Source organism: Phoenix dactylifera, chromosome 4, assembly GCF_009389715.1.
Source record: "Phoenix dactylifera cultivar Barhee BC4 chromosome 4, palm_55x_up_171113_PBpolish2nd_filt_p, whole genome shotgun sequence".
NCBI classification, from domain to species: Eukaryota; Viridiplantae; Streptophyta; class Magnoliopsida; order Arecales; family Arecaceae; genus Phoenix; species Phoenix dactylifera.
Window position 1 is genome coordinate 5,063,715 of NC_052395.1, and position 12,289 is coordinate 5,076,003.

Consider the following 12,289-nt stretch of genomic DNA (forward strand, 5'->3'; position numbering starts at 1 on the left):
TTCAAATTGCGTGCAGCTCTTATATGGACTATTAATGATTTTCCTGCATATGCTAATTTATCCGGTTGGAGCACTAAGGGGCGTATTGCATGTCCTTCTTGTGGAGATTCAACCCATTCATATTGGTTAAAAAATGGAGGAAAGTTCTATTATATGGGCCATCGTCGATGGTTAGAACCAAACCATCCATTTCGATTTCAGAATGATCTGTTTGATAGTACCACAGAGTTGCGTTCTGCCCCTATTCCACCAACTGGTACCGAAGTTCTTAGACAAATGCATGGCACAAATTACATACCTGGTAAGGTCTCCAAATGTTTAAAGAAGAGGGGAAGGGAGGATGTTGGTAGCTCATTAAATGAAGGGTTAATATCAGAGATTTTAGAGGATGCTAACTTTTTTGAGAATGATGACAATGCATATGGACAAGAAAATGATGATGACACATTGGTTGCTTCTACATAGAAACAGTTATGGAAAAAAAGGAGTATTTTTTTTGATTTACCTTATTGGGAGTATAATCTTCTTCGACATAATCTTGATGTCATGCACATAGAAAAGAATGTTTGTGATAACTTAATTGGAACATTGTTAAATCTTGATGGAAAGACTAAAGACAACTTGAAAGCGCGTCTTGATTTGAAAGATATGGGCATACGACAAGAGCTTCATCCGACAGAGCTTGCCAATGATAAATTTTATATACCTCCTGCATGTTATACAATGTCTACTCAAGAGAAAGATCTTTTTCTGACAGTTCTGAAAAATTTGAAGGTTCCTGATGGGTACTCATCGAATATTTCACGATGCGTAAATCTCAAAGAGCGAAAACTTTCAAATCTTAAAAGTCACGATTGTCACATTTTGATGCAAGATATCTTTCCATTAGCTTTAAGATCGTCAACACCGAAACAAGTTTTTGCAATTGTTTCTCAATTATCATCATTCTTTAAGGCATTATGTTCCAAAGTTCTTGATCCTAAGGAGCTTGATCAATTGGAGTCTAAAATTGCACTTACACTATGCAATATGGAAAAGATCTTTCCTCCTGGGTTTTTTACTATTATGGTTCATCTACTCATTCACTTAGCGGCGGAAGCTAAACTTGGTGGCCCGGTTCACTACCGATGGATGTATCCTATTGAGAGGTGATTTTTCTAAACTCTAATATAATTATTTAATAATCAGTTTGATTTTGATATTTATTTTAAAAATTTATTGTTGAAGGTTTCTTATGCGCTTGAAAGATTATGTACGCAATCGAGCCTATCCCGAGGGCTCGATTGCTGAAGGATATATTGCTGAGGAGTGTTTGACATTTTGTTCGAGATATCTTGAAGGTGTTGAAACGGTTTTCAATCGACCTCAAAGGAATTGTGATATCATAGAGAATGCAGATGTTTACAAGTTCTCATCTGGCGGAAGAGTTTTGGAAAAAGTTGAAAGTGTTGTTCTTGACCAGAAATCGTTGGCACAGGCACATCGCTATGTCTTACTTCATAGTGATATAATATCCGAGTCTCGCAGGTTAGTACGGTTAATTGAAATCTAAATTTACTGTCATGTCAGAAGAATGTAATATTGGCTTTTAATTAATGATTTTCTGATCGTGCAGAGAATTTTTAATAGCTCAGCGAAGTCTCAATCATAACATTTGTCCTACACCAAGGATTGAGCAACGATGGTTGGTTGAGTTATTTCCAGAATGGCTTTTCAAACAGGTTAGATGTCTAATATATTAAGCTTTTTTTTAAATTTTGTAGAGAGAAATTAATCATTACTTCTATAATTCTTTTTAGGTACCAATGATGATGGAGAGGAATTGTTCCGAGGAGTTAATAGTCATTGCTCGAGGTCCGAATAATATTGTCAACAGATATGGTGGGTTGATTAAAAATGGTTTTAAATTTCATCCTAAAGAGCGTGAGAAATTTAGAAAAACCCAAAATAGTGGGGTTATGGTTGAGGCGGATGGGAAAAATTATTATGGTGCTCTAACAGATATTTATGAGCTAGATTATTATGAAAATTTTAAGGTAGTATTATTTCGATGTGATTGGGTGGATATAAACTCACCTAGAGGTTTGAGGCAAGACATAAATGGATTCACACTTGTAAATTTTTCAAGGTTGATACATACTGGTGTGTTATTGAAAGATGATCCATTTGTTTTTTCATCTCAAGCTCGACAAGTATTTTTTGTGCAAGACTCAAAAGATAAAAATTGGTCTCTCGTTATTAAGACGAAACCTAGGGACTTGTATGATATGGGAAAAAGGTTGGAAGAGGAGGACGATGATACTTATACTCAGTGTATGCCTTATAATGTTGTGCCAACTGATGAAGTAAATGCGCCAATGAGTTTGATCAGGATGGATGTTGAATGAGAATGTAGTTTCATAATGGTAAGTACAATTTATGAAGCATACGTTGAATGAGTTATTATAATCTCTTTTATTAGCCCTTTATTTAGTATAAATTTATCATTTAACCAAATATTGATTCTTTTTTGCGCATACCAGGTAACAATATGCCCCGAGGGAGACGATTTAGAGATGTGGAGTTCCAGCATTCTCAGATGGGATCTACTTCTGAGCAGTCCCTGCAGTCCCAGCAGCCATATGAGCACCAGCAGCACGAGTCAGGATCTCAGCGCGAGCCTCCTGCTGATTGTCCGGAGGATGAGCTCCGGATCCAGGGTAATTCGATTTAAAGTTCATATTTTATGTTCATATTTGTCTTCAACTTTTTAAGACATATTTTATTTAATTTTAATAGATGGACATGGGACGGTGAGGACGAGACGGGGACCCACTCAAGCAAAGGATGTGTGGAAGCTTCCTCCGGGTGAGAAGATCATCATCCGATGCAACGAATTGGGGCAGCCCATCAATAGAGCTGGAAGTCTACTATCAAGCTTTTTAGGATCGGTTGCACGCAAGGGTCAGCTGTGTCCGCTCAACTATACGAAGTGGAATGACATGCTTCCTTCGTATAAGGTTGAGCTTCTTAAACTTATAGAGGTAATGAATTGAATTTATTCTTTTTAATTCGACACCTTCTGTATGTTAATTTGCTTTGTACCATAATTTTATTTTAGAGTTTTAATATTATTATAACATTCTGTACCTTGTTGTAGGGTAAGTTTGTACTCCCTCCAGAGAGCCATGATTGGGTGCTAAAGTCCCTCAACCGCAAATGGAAAGAATATAAAGCAAAATTGAAGACGGACTTCAAGCGCGAGGGTATGACAGAGGAGGAGGTTGCTCGTGTGACTCCTCCTGATGTATACCCTCAGCAGTGGAGGGAGCTTGTTCACTACTGATTTTCTGAAAGAGGACAGGTCACGTATATTGTTTCAATATCTTCTATTATCTTTATTACTAATATAGATTGCAAATATATACATTGAATAATATTATACTGTGTGCTTTTATTTTGGCAGACATATTCTAATATTGGTAGAGCTGCACGAGCATCTCAAACAGTTCCTCATACTTCAGGCTCGAAGAGTTATGCGAGACGTAGAAATGAATTCGTAAGTTTGTTTGAAACTATTTGAAACTCTACTAACATATAGCACGTATCATGATATATAGTTTGGCAATATACTTTCCGTATGTGTAGATAGTAGAGCATGGAAGGGAGCCTGGTGAGGTAGAGTTTTATAAGATGACCCACACTCACCGAGATGGCAGCTTTGTCAGGGACGAGTCGAGAGATATAGTTGTATGTATTCATTTTTTATTTGATCATAATTATTTTATTAATTTTACTTCCTTTAAATTATTAATGTGACTGTTTATTTTTTTGAGAGAGATATAGGAAAGAGCTACAAATCTCATTTCAGAGTGCGTCGGGGAGTCATCATCATCCGACGCGGCCAGTCGCGTCGAGGCTCAGGTCTATGCAGAATTGATGGGCCCAGAATGTTATGGACGCGTGAGGGGTTACGGTGTCGGAGTTACCCCCACTCAGCTGTCTGCAGTGAGCCGATATACGCAAGATGCCAGACAAGGTACTAGCACTGCAGAGGTTTGTAGTTTGAAGACAGAGATGGCACAGTTAAAGCAGTCATATGAGACAAGGATAGAGGAGATGAGGCAGAGTCATATGACTGATATGACGGAGTTGAAGCAGAGCCAAGAGTTGAAGATACAATCTTTGCAGGATCAGCTTGACCATATTTCATCTTTTTTGCAGAGATTTGCTCCTCCGGTACATAAATAAATATATTTGAATATTTTATATAATTATAATGTATTCTTGTATGAGCGTGATGACTTTCGTATTTTTAGTTTCTAAAGTATTTTTTTCTTGTAGGTTGCTGATACTTCATCTACTCGTAGAGATGATGATGCCGTTGACTCTTGATACATCGTAGCATTTAACGACGCTTTTAAGCGTCGGAGTATGATAAAAGGAACGACGCTTAAAAGCGTCGGCATAGACCAACGACGCTTTTTAAACGCGTCGGGTTAAACCCGATCCACACCCACCTGCCCGACGTCGGAGCCACGCTTTGGGAAGCGTGGGCTTGGAATTCGCCGACGCTTATAAGCGTCGGTAGAGACAAAAAAAAGCGTCGGGAGTTATTCCTTCTTTTGTAGTGCAAGGACTGCCTCTCCTTGTCTCTTCTTCCTTTGTTGTTTTTCGGAAGCTCATCCGCTGGGCCTTGGCCAGCGATGGATAGTGGTGACCTTCGTGCTGACCGTCCAGCTCTGTCACGGGTTCCGAGCAGGCGATCTCGACGGCATGGTCGTCAGTACCTGCAAGAACTGATCTCGTTACCACGTCCTCGAGGAGATTGGGCGGCTCCACTCTGGTTCCAGCATCGTGGGCTTGCATGAGTTCGATCAGATAGTTTGTGTTAAAATCACCACTTGCCTTAAAAGCTTAAGCTAATAGGATGAAGTAGATTTACTTATATATTTTATATTTTTTTATAGTTTGGTTGCACTACAGGAAATATGGGTTTTAACGATGCTTTTTTGCCAACGCTTGTTCCAAGCGTCGGCAATTTTCCAATTACCGCCGAAAATAGCCGACGCTTGTAAAAAGCGTCAGCTAATTACGACGCTTATTAGTGTCGTTGTAGAGTTTGGGATAAGACGATGCTTATGCGCGTCGTTGAAAACCAAATCTCATCAAAATCCGTGGCCGCCCCCCCTTCTCCCTCTATCCTCGATCGATCAAGCCCTAATAGAGCTAGCTGACCCTTGTCCCCTCCTCCTCCCTTGTCTCCGGCGCCGACCCTTGTCCCGTCCTTCACCCTCCTCTCTGGCGCCAAGCGACCTCCTCTCCTCCTCCCTCCTCCCTCCTTTTCCTCCCCCCAAAAGCTCGTGTCCGAGTCTTGGCCATGGCCGGCGATCGAAGAGCTCTTCCAGTTCGTTGCCTCTTCTTCTTCTGGATCTCGTCTCTGCTCTCGATCTCGCTCGCTTACAGGCCGGGAGACATCGTGCCAATGAGCAAGGCGGGCCAGTACCATGGGGTAAAAGCTCGAACTGAAACCCTCGTTTTATCTGGATCCATTCTTGATCCACTTCGATCTGATGTACTTTGGGAAATCTCAGTCAAGAACTATCTGGAACGATGTTATTGACCGCCACTGCCCTATTTTTGCTGTTAATCGGGAGGGTAAGATCTTTGGTTTTGTTCTAGGGTTTTCCGCCCTCATAATTTGTTCTTTATTTATTTGTTTTTCTTTTGATTTTGTGCACAGGTTTTGATTCCGATACCAAAACCTACTGGTTTCACTGGTGCCGAACCTTACAAGATGTAAGTCTAATTGAATTTTTGTGTTTTTCTTAATTTGTCTAACATGTCATTTGAATATGCTTCTCTTTAGTCAATTTACGGTATCTGTGCAATTTCCCTGCTATATATATCAATGCAAACATCAAGAGTATAATGTTTATAAACACATTAGAAACTAGTTGACAGATGTAAGTCTAAATGGAGAATGATGCACATATTATAGCAGTCCTAGTACAGGGTAAGATGTGCGTGTGCACATCTCCTTGGAAAATTCAAATCTCTTCCATAATGCATTTTGATATTTATATTTGGAGATCAATGTATCTCAGAATTTCTCCTCTGCTTTGTGCACTGTTTTGAGTAAGGGAAAAATCTTGATCTTACCTCAATCTGGAAATTCATATGCCTTTTGTCTTACACTCTCTTATTGCATATGCAGAGCTACTTGATCTTCACTCTTTGAGGAGTTGACTAAAATGGCTGCAGGAAGAGCCATCCACCAGCTTTTGAGGAAGAGACCTCAATTTCAATCAACTGTAAGCATCCCATCTGCCTCCCCATTCCCTTCCTCCACCCAGGTACTTAATCTTCATTACGCAAATAGATGAAACTTGTTCTCTGAGCAGTAGGCGAAGAACAAAAATTACTGATGGCCTTTCCAGTTATTATATTCCTCTGGTTGAAGGGAGTTCCATTTTCTAGTTTTGGTGGTGGTTTCTAGTGAAGTTGCATTAATTTTATTGTTTCCATTCTTTGTGCATTTAACTATCTATCATTTTCATTTACATGCCGTCACGCCTAGAGTTGGGCACTGGGCCGGGCCGCCCACGGCCCGGCACGGCCCGGCACGAAGCGGGCCGTGCCTGGCACGGCCCGCTTGCTACAGTGCCGGGCCGTGCCTGGCACGGCCCATTTGAGAGGGCCGTGCTGGGTCACAGGGTACTGGCCCGCGGGCCGAGCCCGACACGGCCCGCTTCGGACCTGGGCCGGCACGGCCCGCTCTAGGCCCGCGGGCCAAGCACGGCACGGCCCGCGGGCTAGCCCGGCACGGCCCATAAGGGCCTGGTCCGGGTTGGCCCGCGGGCCTGGGCCCGGCCCGGCCCGATAAAAATTAATGCTTCATAAATTTCCTAAAAAAATTAATAAATATTGAAAACTAAGGATTTATGAATATAAAGCCACCTTAATGGTGGGGGGTTTGGCATAGACCCCTACCAGTTTATTAATTTAAATCAAAATGGTACATGAAGGGAGGTTTGGACCTTGGTCTGACCTCTAGAATATAATAAGAAACTAAGAAAGGGCCGAGGTTTGGACCTTGGTCTGACCTCTAGAATACAATAAAAATGTACAATTATAAAAAATTAAGAAATCTTACTAATCATCAGTGATTCAGTGAATCAGTATTCACTCTTCAGTCTTCAGTCTTCAGTAGTGTTTGTATCATCATTATCAGAGGATGTTGTATTATGTCCACCTTTATCTTGAAGTCTTGCCTCAGCATCCAACCAATCCTTGAAGCAGAGAAGCATCTCCACCGTTTCGCCCGTCATCCTACTTCTCTTTTCGTCAAGAACACGCCGACCTGCACTAAAAGCGGATTCCGATGCTACCGTGGACATCGGCACAGCTAAAATATCGCGTGCAATTGCAGACATAACAGGATATTGATTTCTAACACTCTTCCACCAAGATAATACATCTAGATTCTCTATTTGATTTTCATCATATGCAGACTGAAGATCATTTCGTAAATAAAATTCTAGTTCACTACTTAAAGATGAAGAAGATGAAGAGGAACTTGAAGCATGTGTGTGTCTTCTCTGTGCAATGAATGAAAAAATAGATGACGAACGAGAACAACTAGAAGAAGAAATAGAGGTTTGTATTTGTGTTCTAGATCCACGAATTTTTTCATCATATATAGCATAAATATCATAAAGAAGTTGTTTTACCTCATCTTTAGCAGATTCAGAATCTTGATTCATATTTTCAGAATATGCATCAAGTAAAATTAGCACGCCATTTAATTTAACTCTAGGATCAAATACATCAGCTAAGTTATGCATAGGACATATCTTGTCCCAATACTCATTCCATTTAGATTCCATTAGGTCAATAATAGGCATTAAAACATCATCATATCTATGTTCTGCAAATTTTTGACTAATTATATATGCTTGTTGTAAAAATGAACATGAAGTAGGATAATAAATACCAGAAAGAACATTGGTAGCATTATAAAAACTAAGCAAAAAATCTTCCAAAATTTTTCCTTTATTCCAATCAGTTTCAGACAATGTAAAGCCTAATCCACGATCATTAATATATGCACTTAATAAGTTTTTATATGGGTATGCATCATGTATCATGCTATATGTGGAGTTCCAACGAGTAATTACATCAAGTTTAAATTTTTTAAAACGTTTACCATGATTTATGCATAATTCCTTAAATTCTTGAAGTCTTGATCTTGAAGCATGAATAAAAAAAACTGCATTTCTAATTTTTGAAATCACATCTTGAATCATGCCCATGCCAGCTTGAACAGAAAGATTTAAGATATGACATGCACATCTAATATGCAGTAAATTTCCATCTAATATGGGATGCAATGAGTCTTTTAATAATGCAACAGCAGAATTATTATTAGATGCATTATCAAAAGTAACAGACATAATTTTATCATTAATATTATATGAACATGCAGTTTGATAAATAATATTTGAAATTTGTTGCCCAGAATGTGAAAAATCAAAAGCACGAAAAGCAAGAATACGTTTATTTAATTGCCAATCATTATCAATATAATGAGCAGTAATGGCAATAAAACAATTACTACCTACAGATGCTGACCAAATATCAGAAGTTAATGAAATTTTTACATTTAAAGTAGAAAGTGTTTCAATTAAATTTTGTTTCATTGCTAAAAAGTTGGTCATAGCTACTCTTCTAAATGTACGCCTACTAGTTCTTTTGTAAGCAGGTTGTAGGTTTAATTGAACATATTCTTCAAAATTAAAAGATTCACATAAACTAAAAGGTAATTCATCCTTAACTATCCATTTTACAAGTGCTTTTCTTTGATTTTCATGATTATATGCAAAATTACCTACAAGTAATCCCCCTTGTATATTAAGGGTACTTTGAGTTTGAGCATGAGAATCATACATCCTATGACTCTCTTGATGTCTTTTTAAATGCCCTGCTCCCCCACTACTACTACAACTATAAAGTTTGGCACATTTTTTACATCTAGCTTTCCAGACTCCATCAACCATAACTCTATCAAATTCATTCCATACAGCACTAGTCCTCTTACGAGAAGAGGTTTGATCTTCACTCGGTTCACCAGTTCTAGAGGAACTAGGAACATGGGGTTGGGGATTAGTTTCTTCTCCCTCAGAAACAGGAATGCCAAACTGACTTTTCTCAAAAGATGACATATCTATGATTAATTCAAAAAATAAAAACTAACCGCAAGGAGGAATTGAGTAGAGGGTCGGAGGGCAGAGGCAGAGCCGAGATTCCGAGCTTCCTCTTGTGCTCTCAACAGAAGCGACCTTCTCTTCTCAACAGGAACCTCCTCTTGTGTAGCACTTGAACAAACTAAAAATTAAATTGCTAGAAGAGCACTTTAGAAGAGAGAAATAATAGCAGTAGAGAAGGAGAGAATGAGAGGTTTGGTGTGGTGAGAATGAGGGAGGAATGGGCTATTTATAGAAGCCCAAAAATTTTTTTTCCCAAAATACCCCTCAATTTAGCCGTTATTGGACTGTTGGGAGGGGTAAAATGGACTTTTTCCCGAAAATAGCCGTTGGAAACGGCTAATTTCCTCCCCCCTCTCCAGACGGGCCGTGCCGGCACGGCCCGTCTGGAGCCGTTGCGGGCCGTGCCAGGCACGGCCCGTTTGAAGCCGTTGCGGGCCGTGCCTGGCACGGCCCGTTTGCGCCTGTTACGGGCCGTGCCTGGCACGGTCCGTGGCGTGCCGTGCCCGGCCCGGCCCGCCAATAGACGGGCCTGGGGCCGGGCCGGGCTGGCGTTCCGTGCTGGACGGGCCGTGCCAGGCACGGCCCATTTAGTCCTTTGGCCCGGTGGGCCTGGGCCGGGCCGGCCCGGCACGGCCCGTTGCCCAACACTAGTCACGCCCCCGCCTCTGCGAGGCACGTGAGGCACCTCGTGCCCACGTGGGGGCCACATGAGGGGGAACACGGGGCTCCCCTGCCAGATATTGTCCGGTTCTGGGGCCTCACGCAAGCGTCCTTCACCCCTCTCCGGTTTTGTTTTCCACCCAAAATGCGTCTGCAGGATTAGGAGACACCCCCTCATATGCCCAGGCTCTGGAACGAGTCTTTCCGATGCGGGACTATTAGGCCTCACACCCTTCCCACGATCGGACAAGAGTCGTCCTCGGCTCTGATACCAAATGTCACGCCCCCGCCTCTGCGAGGCACGTGAGGCACCTAGTGCCCACGCGGGGGCCACATGAGGGTGGAAAACGGGGCTCCCCTGCCAGATATTGTCCGGTTCTGGGGCTTCACGCAAGCGTCCTTCACCCCTCCCCGGTTTTGTTTTCCATCCAAAACGCGTCTGCAGGATTAGGAGACACCCGCCTCATATGCCCAGGCTCTGGAACGAGTTTTTCCGATGCGGGACTATTGGGCCTCATCGAGCGGCAGACTTCGGCCAGAGCAGTGGCCGGGCGGGCCACTGCTGCACGCAGGCAGACGCGCGCAAGAAGCCGCGGGCGCAGGAGCGCGCCCGCACAGTCTGGCGCAGGCAGCCAGGCCGTGCGCAGGAGAGTGTACGGCGCGCCCAGGCCAGACCGTGGACAGCGCGCGGGGCGCGCGCACGGATTCTTGGCCACAGCAGCAGGCCGAGGCGCACATGGGGCTGCCGGGCGTGGTGCAGGCCCGTCGGCCAGCAGGCTGGCCAGGCCCAACGTGCGCCCAGGGCGTGCGAGCGGGCAGGCTGCGCGAGTGTCGCGCGGCAGAGCGGAGGGGCCGGCCATGAGGAGGAGTCCTCGACGGTGGACTTGGACGATCTTCCGGGTATGGGACCGGGAGAAAGGTCCAAGGCCGCGGGTTTGTCCCCACTTTCGGGTATGGGACCGAAGGTGAGGACAAAGGCTGCGGACGGGCGAGGCAACATGAGGCGGAGGTCCACCATTCGGGTTGCCTTGAGGGGAGCCGTCGACGAGGGCGTCGACTTCTAACGCCGGGGGAGGATTGTCACACCTCTGGCTTTGGCGCGCGCGGGGCGTGCGCGGGCTCTGCCATGCGCAGGCCGTGGCACTGGGCGCACAGCCGGGCAGAGCGAGGAAGTGTGCCGCGGAGCACACGCGAGTGGCCAAAGGCCGGCGCTGGCCTGTGCACGGGCTGGGCGTAGGAGGCGCACAGCCGGGCCAGGCGCCGGGGCGTGCACAAGTGTATGCACGCAGGATGGCCATGGGCGCGCAGAAGGCGTGCCGAGCACTTGGCCGTGGCCAGGCCTTGTGCGCACTGCACAGTGCGCAGGTTACAGCGCAAATGGCAGTGGCCCTGTGCAGCGGAGACAGGCCGGATCCAGCCTGTGCATAGGGGCGCACGCAGCGGAGACGTGCGCGGACGCTGGCCCATGCGCAAAGGCGCGCGTGGATGGGTCAAGCGTGGAGGCCAAGAGAGCGCACGGGGCGCGTAGGCGTCGGCCCACCTGCAGGCCGTGCGCGGGGCACGGAAGGGCGGACGCTGCGGCGTGCGAAGGAGGCGCACGCACCAGGCCTTGGGACGGCATGCGCAGAAGACGCGTGCCCAGACTTGGCCGTGAGCAGGAGTGCGCGCGGCCAGGCCGAGCGGAGAAGTGCGCGCGCGGCGCGCGCACACAGTCGGCGGACCGTGCGCGGGCGTGCGCACGGCAGAGCGGCATTGACGCGCGCGGGGCTCGCGTAGAGGATCTGGACCGCGCGCAGGTGCGCGCGTGGCCAGGTGAGCCAGGGCCGGGCCTTGCGCTAGGGCAGTGCGCGGGGTGCACGGCAGGAAGGACGCGAGGGCCGCGCAAGGGGCGCGTGGCCGAGGCCAGACCCTGATCAGCGTGCGCGCGGGGCGCGCGCGCACAGAGACGGCGAGCCGAGCGTGGGCGCTCGGTGGATCAGCAGGGCCACGCGCAGGTGCGCGCGCGGCCGAGCGACCATGGCTTGAGCAGTGGCCGGGCGGGCCACTGCTGTGCGCAGGCACGCGCGCGGCCAGGCCTGGGCGCGCGCGCCGGGCGTGCGCGCACGGGCGAACTAGGGCGCCGAGCGGCCCTGGGCGGCGGGGCAGACAGCCGCACGTGGGCTGTTCCCTCAGCAGGCTGCAAGCGGGCAGGCACATGGGCTGTCCATGGACACTTGGCAGGCTGCGGTGCATTGGGTGGTGGCTGGGCAGGCTGCTGGGCAGCTGGGCAGGAGGAAGCACATTCCTCAACCGCCAAGGAAGCACAGATCCGGGTGAAAGGCCTATTGACCAATGGGAGGCCGTGGAGGGCTTGCACACGGATTGGTTCAGCTTGAGGGAGG

The 12,289-nt window shown here is 46.1% G+C and overlaps 1 protein-coding gene across 1 annotated transcript; it reads left to right on the forward strand.

The window, feature by feature from the left end:
* Positions 1 to 676: 676 nt before the first annotated feature.
* Positions 677 to 1,545, forward strand: LOC120110403. The gene is made up of 3 exons (XM_039125225.1): positions 677 to 1,148; positions 1,228 to 1,477; positions 1,528 to 1,545. The coding sequence occupies exons 1-3, from the start codon at positions 724 to 726 to the stop codon at positions 1,543 to 1,545; spliced, it is 693 nt and encodes a 230-aa protein (XP_038981153.1). The 5' UTR covers positions 677 to 723.
* The last annotated feature ends 10,744 nt before the right edge of the window (positions 1,546 to 12,289 follow it).

Excerpts from the sequence above, each read along its gene's own strand:
- LOC120110403 (XM_039125225.1), top strand. The coding sequence starts at position 724 with ATGTCTACTCAAGAGAAAGATCTTTTTCTGACAGTTCTGAAAAATTTG. Across the intron at positions 1,149-1,227 it reads TGGATGTATCCTATTGAGAG|GTTTCTTATGCGCTTGAAAG; the intron begins GTGATTTTTCTA and ends TTATTGTTGAAG.